Source organism: Eschrichtius robustus, chromosome 5 (assembly GCF_028021215.1).
Source record: "Eschrichtius robustus isolate mEscRob2 chromosome 5, mEscRob2.pri, whole genome shotgun sequence".
Lineage (NCBI taxonomy): Eukaryota > Metazoa > Chordata > Mammalia > Artiodactyla > Eschrichtiidae > Eschrichtius > Eschrichtius robustus.
Window position 1 is genome coordinate 640,933 of NC_090828.1, and position 16,397 is coordinate 657,329.

Consider the following 16,397-nt stretch of genomic DNA (forward strand, 5'->3'; position numbering starts at 1 on the left):
AAAAAAATCTTAAATGCAACGAATGCTTCTAACAAGAAAAGCCAGTGCACGAAAGAGAAATATTTAGAAAGAGCTGAGGGAAAATAACCCTTAACCTAGAATTTTATACCTGCCATTTGAAGGACAAAGTGAACATACTTAAGAGTTTACCAGCCACACCGTTCCTAAAAGTGCCTATTAAAGGATAAACTTCAGGGAGAAGAAAAATGAACTCAGAGGAAAGACAATGCATAAGAAAACACTGTAGCCACAGAAGTTAATGAAATACACCAGAGTTGTGATTAACAAATGACTAAAAGTGTTTTGTCTTCTTCCAGTAGTAAAATTAAAGTCTGAACAATAAAGTTTAGAAGCCTGACCTAATGGGTATGTATAGAACCTTGCTCCAAAATTTATAAAGATTCTGTTTAGGTTCACTTGAAACGTATGCAAAAATCCATTGTGACCAGCAGATCCTAAAGGAAGACTCAACAAGTGTGAGGTTTACATCATATCAACTCTTCAGGCTCTCTGACCTCTATGCAGTTAAACTACAAATGATTTTTTTAAAGTAGCAAAAACAAAACTCTGTGTTTGGGAAATTACTTTCCTAAGTGATTCATGGATAAATAGGTAAATCACAATTGAAGTGATGAAATATTTAGAAGTGAAGGATAGAAGTATTATCAACACTAGTGGAATGAAGCTTTTAAAAAGTATGTTCAGGGGCTTCCCTGGTGGTGCAGTGGTTAAGAATCCACCTGCCAATCAGGGGACACGGGTTCGAGCCCTGGTCCGGGAAGATCCCACATGCCGTGGAGCAACTAAGCCTGGGCGCCACAACTCCTGAGCCTGCACTCTGGAGCCCGCGAGCCACAACTACTGAAGCCCGCACGCCTAGAGCCTGTGCTCCACAACAAGAGAAGCCACCGCAATGAGAAGCCCGCGCGCTGCAACGAAGAGTAGCCCCAGCTCGCCACAATTAGAGAAAGCCCACGCACAGCAACAAAGACCCAAAGCAGCCAAAAATCAATAAATTTATAAAAAGTATGTTCAACTAAATTTATAGACACATAATTTGTTTATTAAAACCCAAGAAGTCTGAAATGAGTTAAGGTTTCAACTCCAGAAAATTGATTTTCAAGAGGAAATACACGTACTATATCTGGAAAGAAAATGGGGCCATAACTACAGAACGAGGTCTTAAGAGAATATAAGTTCATGTCGTTACATTCTAAAGCTTAACTGAAACAGTTTTCCGTAAAAACAAATACTAAATACCAAAATTGACTCAAGAAGAACTAGAAAAAGTAAAGAAGCTTGTACCCATGGAAGGAATGGGGTTGGTGATCACGACCCCTCTCGCACGGCAGCACCCCGGCTGGCGAGGCCCCGGAGGCGGGAAGCGAGGGGCGCGAGGCCCTCCCAGCCCCGCCCCTCCCGGTAGGAGCCCCGCCCCCGGCACCGCCTCACCTGCACGTGCGGTGGGGCGGGGCGGCAAAAGCGGGCGGGGCGCGCGCCAGCGTGAAGTTGACGGAGCCGCGCAGGTTGCGGGCGCGGCTCCACTGGTGGTAGGCGCGCGGCGGCAAGTCGGACGAGAAGGCCAGCAGGAAGGCCTGGGCGGCCGGCGAGGCCGCGCGCCCCGCCCCGCCCCGCTCCGCTCTCCCCGCCCCGCCCCGCTCTCCCCGCCCCGCCCGGCCCCGCTCTCCCCGCCCCGCCCCGCCCCGCCCCGCTCTCCCCGCCCCGCCCGGCCCCGCCCGGCCCCGCTCTCCCCGCCCCGCCCGGCACCGCTCTCCCCCGCGGACACTCCCCGACCCCGGGCCGGCCCCGCGCGCTCACGTTGCCGATGACCGCCAGGCGGGTGATGGCCGCCAGGATGTGGAACCAGATGCCGATGTCCTGCGCGCGCTCGGCCACGGGTCGCCGGCGCTCGCGGCCGAACTTGCGCGCGTCCAGGCGGATCTCCACCCGGTCGTTGAGCAGGGTGAAGAGCGGCGCGAGGAGGCAGGCGGCCACGAAGACGGTGATGAAGCCGGAGTGCAGCACTGCGGGGGTCGGTGGTCGCCGCCAGGCCCTCCGGTAGCCACGGCCCGCCAACCCTGACCCCTGCCCGCCCGGTTGCAGCTGGTGGGAAGGGCCACGCGCGCCTGCGACCAATGGCCGACACCGCCCACCGTAAACCCTTCACCTGCGCCCTTCAGGGGAAGCCCCTGCCTGTGCACAGCAGGCCTGGCCTCTGGCCATTCCTGCTCCTCCTGCCTGTTACTCATCCCGCAGGCTCGGCAGCAGGGCTCCTTCCCTCAGGAAGCCTCCCGGGACTGCTCTCCCCAGAGTTGGATGCGTTTCTGGCTGGTCCTGGGCCACCCCATGCTCCCTGAGGTCAGGGACTCTAACAGTCCTCCCCACTGCTTGTCACCCTGTGGACTCGTGGCAGGCGTGGCAGTAGAACCTGCTTCTGATTTTAGGGCTGATTCTAGGAAGGGGCTCCTTGAAAGGGGTTCCTGGCCCTTAGGTAAAATTCCTAAGGAGAGCATGGGGTCCTATTGCCTTTTGTCCAGTGGAGTAGAGACACAGGTCAACCCGGCTCACGTTGTCATGAAAAACCGTGTCTCTCCCTCGTGAGCCTTCTCCCTTTTCTCCACAGAACGATGCCACTACTGTCACCCCTTTTGCTGTGGCTGCCGGGGAGCTCACAGCAATGTGTTGGCTCAGATGCAGCACTTCAGATTGTGCCATGATTCTCTCCCCTGTTATCAAAGAGAAGGGCCTGGCTGCAGGGACCGGTGCCCGCATTAGATGCAGACTCTGGCCTCAAAAACTGCAGTCACCCCATGCAGGGAATGAGCCCCAGGCCTAGGCCTCCACCTGGCAAGGGCACTGGAGGGTCCAGCGAAGAGTGCGGGCATTGAGAAAATGTCTGGACAAAATCAACTCCCCAGAGGTGTAAACTTACCTCTCAGGGGGCCTTTGCCCTCACCCCCAGGGCCGGCTCTCCTGAGTACCCCACTTCTCTCCTCATTTCCTACAGGGGGCTCTGGCCCAGGCTTTCCAGGGCGGGGGGAGATTAAGGCCACTCCAAGAGAGCCCCATCAACTGCCCCAGGTCCTCTTCCAAACCCCAGCGCCCAGGGTGCTGCCACTGCTGCCCTCAGCCAGGCTTTCCTGGGCGCTCCCCACTCTGGCCGCCACAATTCCTGATCTTTGCAGGCCTGGCTCCATCAGGGACCCCTACATCATGTTTCAAGGCAGATGTAGACAGGAATGCTGAGACTGGAAGCCCCCCTCAGTAGTACGGCTGCCCCTCCCCGCGCACGGTGGCCGCGGCCACCGCCATGGCTCCTACCCATCTCAAGGTGCCCGTCAAAGAGGCCCTGGAAGGGCAGAAGCTCGAAGTCTGCCTGCCTCCCAGGGCACCTGGCCAGCCCTGCCTTCCTCTCCTTGGAGCGGAGCCGGGACCTCTGCCACCAGCCCCCTAGCTCCCTGGAGACAGAAACCCCCAGGACGATGGCCCTGTCCTCCCAAGCCGGGTCCTGGTCGCTCTGCAAGCAAAGGGCAGCAGGAGGAGGAGGGTCTGGGGCCACAGGGTGGGCAGTGCGAGGGTGAGGCCTTTTGCACCTACGGCAGCAGGGGTGGGGGCGAGGGCGGCAGCAGGGGTGGGGGCGAGGGCGTGCCAAGCTCCCTTGCAGAGCTCTCAGGCAAGTCAGCGTCACTCAGAGGAGATGTGGGGGGATTGATTCCTCCCGGAACGGTAAGGAGGCGCCGGGAGCTGTGTCAGGGCTGGGAGGGAGCAGATGAGGACAGTGGGGTGCACGTGTGTGCATGTGTGTCGCTCACTAGCCCAGCTACACCTGCCTGTTGTAATCTTGAATTCAGCTTCGTGGCACCACCTGCCCTGAGAGTCAGGGCCATGCCCACAGAGGGCACGTGGCTTGGCCAAGGTCTGACAGCCACGGTTTCGGGAGCCCGGGAGTGTTGCCAGGGAGCGGCCATCACAGGGAGATCGGGTGTGTGGGGATGCTGGAGGGCGTCCAGGTTGGGTCCAGCCTCGGGCTGGATAAGAGGCCATGCCTGGACAGGCCATTGCAAGGGCTCTGGCATGGGAGGGGCCCCAGTTGCCTTGATTGGGGCCCCAGTGGTGCCAGTGGGTGGCACTGGGGAGGTGGGACCCCAGTGTCCCCGTTAAGAACGCCCCGGCCCAGCCACAGTGGGCTGCAGACAGGATGGACCGGCATGGATGGGGCAGGGCACAGGAACCCAGGCTTCCTCCCCTCCAAAGCTGGCCCCTGGGCAAGAGAACTCAATAAGCACCTGCCGCAACTACACGGGGTGGAGGCCTCAGAGAGCCTGTGGGGCAGGTGGCTGGGGCCGACCCTCCCCCACAGCACCGGAGTCACTGGGGTCCAAGAGGGGCCGGACCTGCCTTCCCCCCAACCTCTTCTCCCAGCTGGGGCTGGACTGGGGGCTGCGGCCCCAGACACTTCCGGGTCCCACGGTCCCTGGATGCTTCCCAGGGACGGGTTGGGGTGGGTGACTCACGGGACAAGAATCTCCTGCACGTTGTAGATGATCTGCTTGCCCACCATGATGACCAGGAGCTCCTGTGCCAACTCAGTGAGGCAGCCTCCGGCCGCACACTACAGCATCAGGGCTCCAGATTAGCTTGTGGGAGGGACCAGCCTCACGGCTGCCTATCCTTCTCTGTGCCTCGAAGGTGGCCCCTGCCATGCCCTCATCCCCCTTTCAGACATGCCAGGGGCACCTTGAGGACTGCAGAGACCCTCCTTCCCTCCCTCCCCCTTCCTGACCTCATTCAAGCCCCCGCAGTCTTCCCCAGGTCCCGCGGGCGGACTGTCACGGGAACACCAGAAGCACGGCTGTACGGCAACCCTGGGCTCTTCTGGGAACCCACATGGGGTCACATGGGGTTGACCCTAGCCTGTGGCTCCAGGGAGGACCCAGGATGCAGGCAGGCCTCACCAATCAGTGACCTGATCAAGCCAGTGAGAGGTGGGCCTGGGGCTTTTATGGGGAGCTTGTGGGACAGCATGCCTTGCACTGGCTACTAAGCTAGAGAGTGTCGTCCTGTGCTCTTGGGATGTCAGCCCACACTGCAGAATGTCTTCCCTACCAGGTGAGGAGAGCCTGCTTAAGGAACCAGCCAATGCTTGGGAAAGCAGTGCAACATTGTTTAAACACCTGGATCCAGCCATACCTGGGTTCACAGAGTCCTGTATTTTCAACAGAGGAGCCAATGAAACTCCATGTTTTGTTGAAACCATTTTGAGTTGGGAACTTTTCCCACTGATAACTGATAACAAAGCTGCCTGACTGCTGTGCATCATGTGCAGTCATGCCCTGAGTTGTGGTCCCATCTGCCCTGTCCCTGGAAAGCCCCTCCCCTCTCATGCGAAAATGGAGAGTGTCCCTTGGGGGGCAGCCACTTTGCAGGCAGCTGTCGGGTTGGGTCACAGCCCAGACCCATGGGAAGTTGCTGTTCTCCCTCCTGCATCAGGGAGAAGAGGGTCTTTCAGGTGAGGTGCTCCACAGGAGCTGCTGGACTCCCACCCGGGTCCCCTTGGCCCAGCCTAGAGGCCACCTGTGGACTGTTCAAGACACCCACTCATGCTGCTTCGTGGTGTGCTTGGCCCTCAGCCAGTAAGGAACCACATGCACATTTTGAGGGATTTTCTACAATGTCTCAGAGGGCGTGGGGCACGGTTGAGCTCACAAGCCCACAGTGGTGACCCCCCCTCAAGTACTCGTGGGTGCACCTCCTTCTGCACAGCCCCTGCCCCTTGCATGCTTCCCAGGGTGACACCCACACCCGTTACTTGAGTCCGGGTCTTTGCCTGGGGGTCTGCTCTGGGGGAACCCACCCTACAGTGATTCTTCATCCTGCACAAACCAGCTTCCACTTTCTGGAAAAACAGGTTCACCCTGGCTCTCAAAGCTGCTGGGCTGTGCAGGTGAGCCTGCTTGTGCTTGGGGGGGTGGGGCGAGGGGGCGCCTTGGGGAGAAGCCCCGTGAGGGTCGCCAGCCTCTGCACCCCCCATGTGCCAGCCGAGCTCGTGGCCGCGAAAGCGGCTCACGGTCCATCCCTGTGACTGGAGCTCGGCTCAGGTGTGAATCGGGTGCCATCGGGGACACGCGGATTGTGAGTGTTCCGTGGACGGCTGTCCCGAGTGGGGTCTGGGGAGGGGCAGAGCGGTGCGCAGGGGTTGGCGGGGCGGGGGCAGAAGAGCGGCTGACGGAAGGCGAAGGGAGCGCACAAGGCGGGGTCCTCGCGCGCTCACCTCCTCGCTGTGGACCCCAGGCGAGGTGTGGCAGTTGCCCAGGTGGCCCACGAACCTGGGGGAGAACCATGCCTCTGCTCCCGCGGCCGCCTGCAGCCCACCTGGCGGAAGCACGAGGGGCACCGCGAGCCGGACCCCTGCGCCGCCCCCGCCTTCCCCGCGTGTGTCTGGAGCCCACAGTGGGCGGGGCGAGGGCGGGACCGACGTGTGTGGCGCGGCCCGGCCGCGGGTGGCGGGGCGGGGCCGAGAGCGATGGGGGTGTGGCCGGATGGGGGCGGGGCCAGCTGGGCGTGGTCGGTGTGGGCGTGGCCGGGGCGCGGCCGGGCAGGGGGCGGCGGGTGCCGCGCGCTGACCTGCCCTTGAAGAAGGCGATGTAGATGGGCGAGGAGTAGAAGTTGACGAACTGGAAGATGAACACCTTGAGGGTGAAGGCGTCTTCGAACTTGGTCTGCGTCCGGTGCGTCTCTGCGGCACAGCGAGCGCCTGTCGTCAGCACCTCACCGGCGCAGGAAGTGAGAAAAGGGCCGCGTCGCCCGGGTCTTTTAAAGAAATTCATTCAAGAAGGGGGCCAAGTGTGGCTTTTCTAACTGTAAAACCATCTAAAAGCGTTAGGTTGGTAAAGGAAGAGCTGGGGCAAGTGACAGTAAAAAGTAACATGATGCGGCTCAGGAAAGCGGACTGGGGCACAGGTCAGGGGGCTGGGCGGAGAGGGTGCCCAGCAAGCAGGTGCTGAGGTGGAGGTGGGGCCGGAGCGGGACACACAGCCCCACCGTTGCAGGAGCGTTACCGGTGGCTCCCCCAGGGCCCTGTCCCTGGACCCTCACCTGGAGCCTCTCCCCGGGCCGCCTGCCCACCCCCCATTCTCTCCGCGGCACTCTGGGCCCGCACCGGCCTCCCTCGCTGTGCGCTGACCTCTGTCCCTCTCCTAGACCAGGACTGCAACTTGTGCAATTTGTGGAACGGATGGATTTGTCCTTAGGAAATGGAAGGGGGTCAGAGAAAGGGGGGAGAGGCAGGCAGAGACGGGCAAGGATTCCTGCCGATGCGGGGCGAGGCCTGGGGTGCCCCCCTCTCCCCCCACCGAGGCCCTGCTCACTGCCATTTAAGGGACCTTGGGGGGAGGATGCGGCACGTCCCACCCGTGCCTCATTCAGCTATGACAAAAGTCATGTTCTGATTCGGTCCAGCAGGGCTGGGTCCCTGGTCAGCACCCCGCCGGCCTCGGCACTCACCCCATTTCGTCAGGACGCAGGCCAGGGCCACGTAGACCTTGGAGAGGTTGAGGATGAAGACAAGGTTAACCGTGGACCGCATGAGGCTGGCGACACATGACGCCTGATAGGAGATGGCAGGGTGACGGAGGGGTCATCAGAGCCCACCACCTGCCCAGCAGGAGCAGTGGAAGCTCACCCAGGCTGCGAGGGGGGTGTTGTCTGGCCTGGACACGGTGACGGCCATGATGGCCCGGTGCAGGACGATGGACACCAGGCACATGACCACCACGGCCGCCCGTGGGGCAGCCAGGTGCTTGAGCCCCGCTGCTGCAGCCCTGGCACCCCAGCGCCCTCAAGCCACACCCCCCACGGCAGCTCCGTCGCTGCTCCCACTCCTAGACCAGGCTGTGCTCCCTGCCTCTTCTTGGTGGGATTGCTGGGCAGTGGGGGTTGGCAGGCAGGGAGAGGTGGGGGAGGGCAGTCATTGAGAATTAGAGGGTGGGTGACCTCCGGCTGTCAGAGGGGCCTCTGTGCATTGTTGTCAGCCCCAGGTGCTCAAGACCCATTCCTCCTACTCCCCTCGTACTTGGGAATTCCTTGACATCTAAGGGGGTCAGTTAGGAAGCCCTTCTGACTGGAAGACAAGACAGGGTGAGGTGGACCCCTGTGCTGGGATTCCCCCCCCCCCCCCCGCCGCCATGCTTGAAAGATGCCCTGGGCCCACAGCCATGCGGGAAACCTTCCCAGAGCCCCCTGCCCGACACACACCTCTTACGTCCCAGATCCCCTAGCTTGGCCCCTCCCTGGAACCCAGGTACACGGGGGCCTTTCTGAGGACATCGAGGGTCTTGTGGGTCCCAGAGGAAGCATCAGGCCCCAGCCCCAAGGCAGGAAGGGGGACACAGCTGCCCCATGAGGCTCAGGAGAACAGAGGCATGATGGGGGGCAGACGGCAGCGGGGACCCCTCACCATCGTCATGACCACCGCAGAGCCGGCCAGTACCCGGTGCAGGCGGCTTCTCTTGGGGAAGTAGGGCTCACCCTCACCGGCGATGGGGTTCACAGCTGTTGTGGGAGCAGAGGCGGCAGACTGGGGCCTCGGCCGCTCCTGGAGGGGAGCCGGTGCTTAGCGGGGGTGCGCGCTCAGGGAGCGGCCTCTGTCGGGGGACGACCCACCTCGATGTCCTCGTAGTCGGAGCAGCCCCAGCGGCAGGCCAGCGTGGAGCTCTTCCGCTCCCAGAACTCCCGGAGCGGCATGGCCCACAGCGCCATGAACAAGCTGAAGAAGACGGTGCCGCCGTGGTCGAAGAAACGGCCAGCCTGCGGCGGGGGCGTGCGGTTCACGCGTGCTTGGGACTGGTGGTCCTTCACTCCCTTCTGTCCCTCCCTTTAGGAAAGGCCACGCCTGTCCTATGTGTGCCCATCAGTGTATTCTAGAGGCAGTGACTCGTCTCCTAGTGCACAGGGAGGGAGGAAGGTTGCCCCAGGAGGGCCCACGCCCAGAGTCTCACCGTACCCAGGTTAGATAATTTAGATGAGATTGGGACTTAGAGTTGATGCTGCAGTGGGTGAGACTCCAGGGACACTGGGTTGGGGGTGAATGTATTTTGCACATGGGATGGACATAAAATTTTGGGGGCCAGAGGGTGGACTGTAGTGAATTGAACTGTGGCCCCCATAAGATATGTCCACCTGGAACCTCAGAATATAGCCTTACTTGGAAAAAAGGGCTTTGCATGTGTAATCAGGGTAAGGGTCTCCAGATGAGAGCACCCTGGATTAGGGGAGGGCCTAAAACCAATGACAAATCCCTATAAGAGAAGGGGAGACAGACACAGAGACACACAGAGGGAGAGGCCATGTGAAGACGGAGGCAGAGATGGGAGAGATGCAGCCTCAGCCAGTGAACAGTGGGATTCCTGGCAGCCACCAGAAACCAAGACAGAGGCCCAGAGCCAGTTCTCCAGAGGGAACCAGCCCTGCTAACCCTTCCATACTGGACTCTGGCCTTCAAAACTGTGAGAAAATCAATTTGTTGTTTTAAACCCCCCGTTTGTGGTAATTTGTCACAGCAGCCCTAGGAAACTGGTACAGATGGATTCCCAGCAGTGTGTCAAAGGTGTCTCTGTCTGTGGGTCCTTCCTGGGCACCAGGGCTCGAGGCCCAGGGAGTATGGGATGCCGGTGAAGCCGCTGTTCCCACGGAAAAGCTGACACACCCTGGAAGTGTGCGGGCTGACGGGACCCAGAGGGCTTGAGGACCCCAAGGAGCCCCTCGCCCCGGCCTCTTGAATTCTGCTCAGTCCGGCTGTGCCTGAGAACTTCAGGGTTTATCTGCTCGGGGGTCCTCCAGTTGACCTTCTTGGCCAGCCGTACATAATAACAGCAATAACAGTAAAGGCTCCAGATGGACGTCTGCTGGTGCAGGCTCTCTGCTGAGTGCTGCGAGGGGGGCGCCAGTCGCAGTTCCAGCCTAGTGGGGACCTTGCCGCCGGGTTACGTAACTCACAGAGGGCTCTGCCTTAGGTGGTGACCGAGCTGGGCTTACGGGCGGGGCGGGGCCAGAACCCAGGGGGCTGCCTTCCTCGCCTCACCTGCCCCTCGTACCTGGACCAGGGCACAGGCGCCGGAGAGCAGCCAGAAGGGGCAGTCCAGGGCTCGAAGCTGTCCCCACTGCTGCACAGCTCCTGCCTTCCGGGCGGGGAGGGCAGCTGTGGGGGCTGGGGAGGCGGCCCTCCCCCAGCCCCACCCTCTTGCCGTCTCCTTCCCCACACTGTCTTTGCCAGGCCCAGCATTTCTTTTAAAAAATGTATGCAATGATAATTTTGGAGATAACGTTTTGAAATTTCAGCTCCATAATAGGATAAAACCCAAGTCCAGTTATTTATTTATTGTAAGAAAAGCTTACACTATTGTAAGAAACAAGGACGAGTGCCAATAAAATTAACCTGGGATCACCCTGCCCACCTGTGTCCACCTGGGAGCACACCTGCCCACGTGTGTCCACCTGGGAGCACACCTGCCCACCTGTGTCCACCTGGGATCACCCTGCCCACCTGTGTCCACCTGGGAGCACCCTGCCCACCTGCCAGCCTTCCAGCCACGCTCGCGGGCAGGGCCCTCCGTGACATCTGCCAGCCTTCCAGCCACGCTCGCGGGCAGGGCCCTCCGTGACATCTGCCAGCCTTCCAGCCGCGCTCGTGGGCAGGGCCTCCATGACATCCTTAAGGCAGGGGTGTGCTCAGTGCTCACCTCTACCCCCAGCTCTGCACAGGGCCTGGCACCTGGGGGTCCCTCTGACCACACACCCACCTCAGGAGGCAAGGGGCAGGCCTGGGAGCTGAGGGGAGAGGACACTACCTGGGTGCGTCTGAGGACACCATGAGACAGCCCACCAGGGACACCAGTGTGCCCGCCCCCGCCACTGGCACAAGCCAGCCTGTGTAGAGCCCTGCAGGGGGACGCCGGGGTCAGCTGTCAGGGCCCGGGCAGGGAAACCCTGGCAGTTGGCTGTGGGTGGCCTGGGTACCCAGCGCAGGGCTGAGCCCCAGGTGGGGGTGTACACAGCCGCACCTCCTCTGGGGACCACATGCAGCCAGCGGGGGTGGGGGCCTTCTAGGAAGCTGTGAGGGGACCGGTCCTCAGGGAGGAACCCCCTGGCAGCTCTGGGCACAGCTCCGCCCTCCTCGCCCCACCCGGGACTCTGGACCACCCCCATGTTGACCTCGGCACCTGACCCCCCAGGGCTCCAGCCCACTGTGCTTCCCGCCTCCCGGACACCCCTTTCCTGAGCCCCATTCACCTCCAGCCAACATGCCCAGGATGGGTGTCCCCTCCTTGAGAGGCACATCACCCACCGGACTCCAGTCCTGGGTGACTGGGGGTCATTGTGGATGCCTCCGGCTCTGCACCCCACCCCACCGTGGCCAGGCCCCTCAGTCACCCCCAAGCCCTCAAGTGTGCACCCTGTCTGCCTCTCACGGGTCAAGCCCAGATCCACTCCAGCCTGGTGTCCTGTCTGCCCTGCGTGGGCCAGAGTGACCTCTGTAAAATGCAAATCTGTCCAGGACCGAGACGAGGACCCCACCTGTCGTGCCCCCCATGGCCCTGCGGTCTGGCCTTGCCCTCCTGGGGCCCCGGCCCTCCTTGGCCCCGAGATGGAGCTGCGGGTCCTTCACACGTGGGCTGTGCCTTGGGCGCCAACGCTCTGGCCACAGCCACACCCCCGCCCCATCCGGGTCCCCAGTGGCTATGGGTGGCCTCTCCTTGTGTCACCCAAGGCCGGTACACTCCACAAGGGCAGGAACCGCCGCCCTGCTCAGCACCCCAGCACTGCTCGCCATCTTGACAGACGTGTGCATGCGTGATTGAGGGCAGACACATCGCTGTCTTTGGGGCGAGAAAGTACTTCACAAGGTTGGAGCGCGGGACAGGGGGTGGGCGGGACGAGACTGTGCTGGGCGGGGGTGGGGGGCACGAGCCCATGAGGAGAGCAAGACCTGGGGCCGCCCGGGACAGACAGCTATCCCCAGGGTGCCAGCCTGCCTGGAGGAGGTGAGAGGGCGGCTCTCCCTGGACCCCGGGCAGGGGCGACCTCCGCCAGGTCAGGAGTTCCTGGGGTGGCCCAGGGCTTCCCGGGACGTGTCTGGCGGGCCAGGGACATTGGGGGCTGGAGTCGAAAGGGGGCCCTGGCTTGCAGAAGGGGGTTCCCGGTCCCTCACCAGCGCAGGGGGGGTCCCAGAACAGTCCCAGTGCTGGGTTACCTTATGGGGCCAGGTGGTGGGGCAGGGGCAGGGCTCAGCCAGGGAGCGCTGGCCTAGGAGGGGTCAGCATGGCCAGTGGCTGAGCCCCCGGCCCAGCGCCCCTCTTGGGGGCACCCATTAGCAAACTGTTACCCTGAAGACCAAGCTGGGGTCCCAGGAGGCCCCGAGGGCGGTGGGCACGAGATTCACTGAGCCGGGCGAAGTAGAAGGCCACCTTCTCCCCGAAGTACCTGCGCACGTGGTCCAGAGGCTGGTACTTGTGCCACTGGCGCCAGCGGGCCCAGGGCTGGAGCCGGACCTGCCGCTGGGTGAGGCCCAGGGCTCGTGGGCCCTCTGAGGGTGTCGTCAAGGGGCCCTGGGGATGAGAAGTGGTCGGGCGGGGAGGATCCAGGCTGGTCTGGGCACCCTCCCCCAACCCGGCACTAGTCTAGGTGTGGGGGGCCTCAGGGCAGGGCGAGACCCACAGGTGGCCCCTGGCCCAGCATGGGCACACGGCAGACCAACCCCAGGATGCAGGGTTGCTGCTCGAGGGCAAAAGAATCACTTTGGGGGCTGGGGGTCCAGGAAGGCCTCTCTGAGGAGGGGACATCTGTGCTGAGCCCCTCGGCCTGGGGTCCGAGTCCAGGGCAGAGGAAGGGCCTGGAGGGGTGGCCCTGGGAGGAGCCAGTGACCGTGGTCCAGAGCGGGCTCCGCGTCTCTGGGTGAGGGTTCTGCCGACCCCGTGCCGTGCAGCCCTGGCCAGCAGGGAGAGCGAGGCCCCCCGAGCGTGATGGAGCAGGCCTGAGCGCCCAGGCACTTCCCGTGCACATCCACATTCACCCCCTCGGTGGCTTCCCGGGACCGACTGTGCCCCAGTCACACAGCAGTGGGTGCGGGACTGACCTGGGGCTCTGGGGCCCCGCTGCCCCTTCGTGCGGCTCTGGGGGCCTCATGGGGAGTAAACAGCCTCCTGACCCACGCAGTGGGCATTTTGTCAAGGGTGACGGTAAGGCTGACCGAGTCCGGTACGGTGGCAGCCGGCGTGGTGAGCACATCCCCCCCCCGCCCCGGTCTTGTGAGGGGCTCGGTGACCTCCCCATCCCCCCGAGAGAGAAGCTGCTCGGGGAGACGACAGGCCGCAGCGGGGCCTGGCCACACCACGGGTGTGCTGCTGCCCCGCATCCCCGGGCGGGACCTGGGGTCCTCGTCATCCAGAAACTCCCCCCCGGCGGCAGCCTGACCACCCCGCCCCGCCCCTCCAGCCCCCGGACTCACGTCGTGCAGGGGGAAGGCTGCGCTGAAGACCCCCTCCCCCAGCAGCTGGTCGGTCCCAAACAGGCGTTTCCTCTCGTGGCCGTACGGGGTCTTGGCCAGGATCTCGAACAGCTGGGGGTGGCAGGGATGGCACTGGTCACTTGTCATGTGATGGCAGGGCAGGGACACCAGGGCCCTCCCGTCTTGGGGCTGAGCCCACAGACAGCCTCCCGAGGCCTCCTGGCGACAATGGCGAGGGTACACCCAGCTCTTCCTCGTGTCACCGGCTCACACACCCCCCAAGGGTGGCGATCGTTCTCACGCTTGGTAGATGGGAGACCTTGGCTGGGACGCTCGGCTCATGGGAGTCGAGTCTGGATGTGAACCCACGCCCTGGCTAAGCGCAGCCCGCCCTGGGCCCTCGCTCTGGGCAGGAGTCAGCTTCCACCTGGAGGCCTGTGTCGGGGGCGGCCCAGCCCCTGCTGGGCAGCCCACGTGGCCTGTGCCCTTCGGTTCTCAGCAGCCGGTTCTCCCGGGCAGGCCTGTCCCAGCCCCTCCCTCACCATAGGCCAGGCGCTGCCCATGCGTCTCAGGGACGCTCAGCCTCTGGTCGGCTCTGCCCGTGGTTCCCATCCTCACTGACCAACTGGACTCACACCTGCCCAGTCCCCGTGGTCTTGGCAAGTCCCACAGGTCCTTGAAGGTGGTACCCATTCGGGGCCCTGGGGGGCCCTGAATGGCATGGAGCAGGGCCCCAGCTGTGCTCCCCTTGTGCAGTGAGGTGGGGGCAGCCTCCAAGCATCCAGCCCCTCACCCCCCCGGGACCTCATCCCTCTGGTCAGGACAAAGGCGAGCCTTCCTGTGTCCGCAGAGACCTCTGCTGCCTGCTGGGGGCCGGGAGGTCTGGGGCCACAGGCCTCTCAGAGCTGGGTCAGGACCCCACTCACAATCTGGTGCCTGTAGGTGATGGGGAAGAAGGTGGCCTGGTTCTCACTCCCGAGGAATCTGTGGGCGCAGAGTCAGAACTCAGGTGCCTGCGCCTCAGCCAGGCCTCAGAGAGTGACCACCACCACCGGGCAGCATGGGCAGCTCCCATTTGGGCCTTTTCCTTTCCTGAGGGTACGGCAGGACATCACAGAAATCCCCCCAGGGTGGGGGAGAGTGGACTGCACTTGGGCAGAGGAGACCACGGACATCTGCATCCCCTGAAGCTCCAAACTCGGGGCCAGAGGCCTCTGGGTGGTGTCTGGTGGTAGCCTGTGTGGACAGGTGGTTGACCAGAGGCTCCTCCCTGGGACACCAGAACGTTGGGGATTCCCTATGTGGGGACACGTGTGGGTGAGGCTGAATCCCCCCACCAGCCCGGGAAGGAGGTGTCCTCAGCATGGGGTTTTCTGGTGCTGGCCACCCACACGGGTCCCCCCAGGCCTGGACGCTGCCCTAAACTGCCTGCTGGGTGTGTGGCTGTGTGACCTGCTTTGGGCAGTAAAATGTGAATGGAAGAAGGGATCCAGGAGCCAGTGTGGACTGACCGCTTGCATTTTCTGTGTGAGATGGAGCCTGCACCCGCCTGGGCCCCAGGACACCCTGCCCACCCACCACGGACATGGAGCTGAGCAAGAAGTGGACCTTCACGTCCAGCCACTGAGGTTTGGGGGATGCTTGTTCCGCAGCACAACCTGCCTATCTGACTGATACAGACAACGTGTAGATAATGCAGACATGCACGAAAGCTCACCCACCTGAGACTCCCAGGCCCTGGTTGAAAAGCTCTGGGAAGGAGAGAGTTTAGGGGAAGAGCAGCAGGTTTTGGTTCACTCATTCGTTGATTCTTTCATCCATCCCAGGGCCCTGTGTGAGGCTGTCTGGCGGAGTGGTGGGGCCATCTTACCTGGACAGATTTCTCACTTCGAACTGGCAAGAGTAAGACTTGGGGGGTACGTCGGGCACGTCCTCCAGCAGGATGTTGGGGACCCCCCAGCCACTCCAGCAGGCTGGCTGCCCAGTTGGAGGCCTGGTCGGGCAACTCCTGGAAGGAATTGTCAGTTGCCCCTCCCCGTCCTGAGGGGACGCGGACACCAGGCGGTGGGGTGTGGGCGTGTGGGTTTGCAAACCAGGCACCCGGGCTCCCGCCCTCCCCCGGCTCTGCTGTGGGCCCTGCGGAAAGACCAGGCGAGCCCCTTCCCCTCTCCGGGCCTCAGGCTCCAGGGCTGCTCTGCTGGTCAATTTGAGGCCCAGAGCCCCTCACGGCAAGAAGGACAAGAGGGTGGTGGCACGTCTCTTTTTCCACCCGCACACCATGACGGTCCCAGGCAGCCCACAGACTGGGCAGTAGAGCAGCCCCCAGGCCTGTCAACCGGAGGTCAACTGGGAGCCGCTGCCCCTGCACCCTGTGCCCCTGCCTGCAGGGCTGGCCCTCAGCAGGAGGCCTGGTGGGGGTCCAGCCTGGAGGGGGGCCCCGATGGCCCGCTCAGAGCCTTGGCTGCCACACGAGCTGCCCGCCCCTCCCCTGAGCCCACCGTGGGGGCACCACCCCTCACCCGACTTGGCCACAAGGCTTCTAGGAGCACTGTGGAATTGGTGGGGGGGTGGCAGGGACCCTCGGGGACACGGAGTGGGGACCCCCAGGGCTGTCAGCACTGCTGGCTGCCCCCGGGAACTGGGGTGCCATCACGAGCGATCCTGGCTGTGGGGCGCCTCCAGGCCCTCTCTGCCCCCCACGCGCCCTGGGTACCTGCAGGGGCAGCTTCAGACCCAGGTCCTCCGCGTAACAGCGGAGCACAGCCCAAGGGGCGCTGAAGAGGAGGCGGCGCACCACGCTGTCCTCGTCCTGGACGTCTCGCTGCCGGGACGGGGGGCTCCGTGAGAGCCTGGGGTGCAGCATGCGTGTACACGTGTGTGCGTGTGGCATGTGCGG

General features: G+C 62.7%; 1 protein-coding gene across 1 annotated transcript in view; it reads right to left on the reverse strand.

The window, feature by feature from the left end:
- ANO7 (anoctamin 7) overlaps positions 1-16,397 on the reverse strand; it is a 29,829-nt gene that overhangs the window by 1,599 nt on the left and 11,833 nt on the right. The window contains 19 exon segments of the mRNA XM_068545401.1: positions 1,453-1,595; positions 1,819-2,024; positions 3,322-3,458; positions 4,515-4,612; positions 6,272-6,326; positions 6,625-6,736; positions 7,504-7,606; positions 7,682-7,778; positions 8,454-8,593; positions 8,662-8,805; positions 10,092-10,141; positions 10,144-10,175; positions 10,845-10,935; positions 12,437-12,602; positions 13,502-13,612; positions 14,428-14,485; positions 15,372-15,457; positions 15,459-15,509; positions 16,215-16,322. Of these exon segments, the coding sequence (XP_068401502.1) occupies positions 1,453-1,595; positions 1,819-2,024; positions 3,322-3,458; positions 4,515-4,612; positions 6,272-6,326; positions 6,625-6,736; positions 7,504-7,606; positions 7,682-7,778; positions 8,454-8,593; positions 8,662-8,805; positions 10,092-10,141; positions 10,144-10,175; positions 10,845-10,935; positions 12,437-12,602; positions 13,502-13,612; positions 14,428-14,485; positions 15,372-15,457; positions 15,459-15,509; positions 16,215-16,322 (1,988 nt within the window).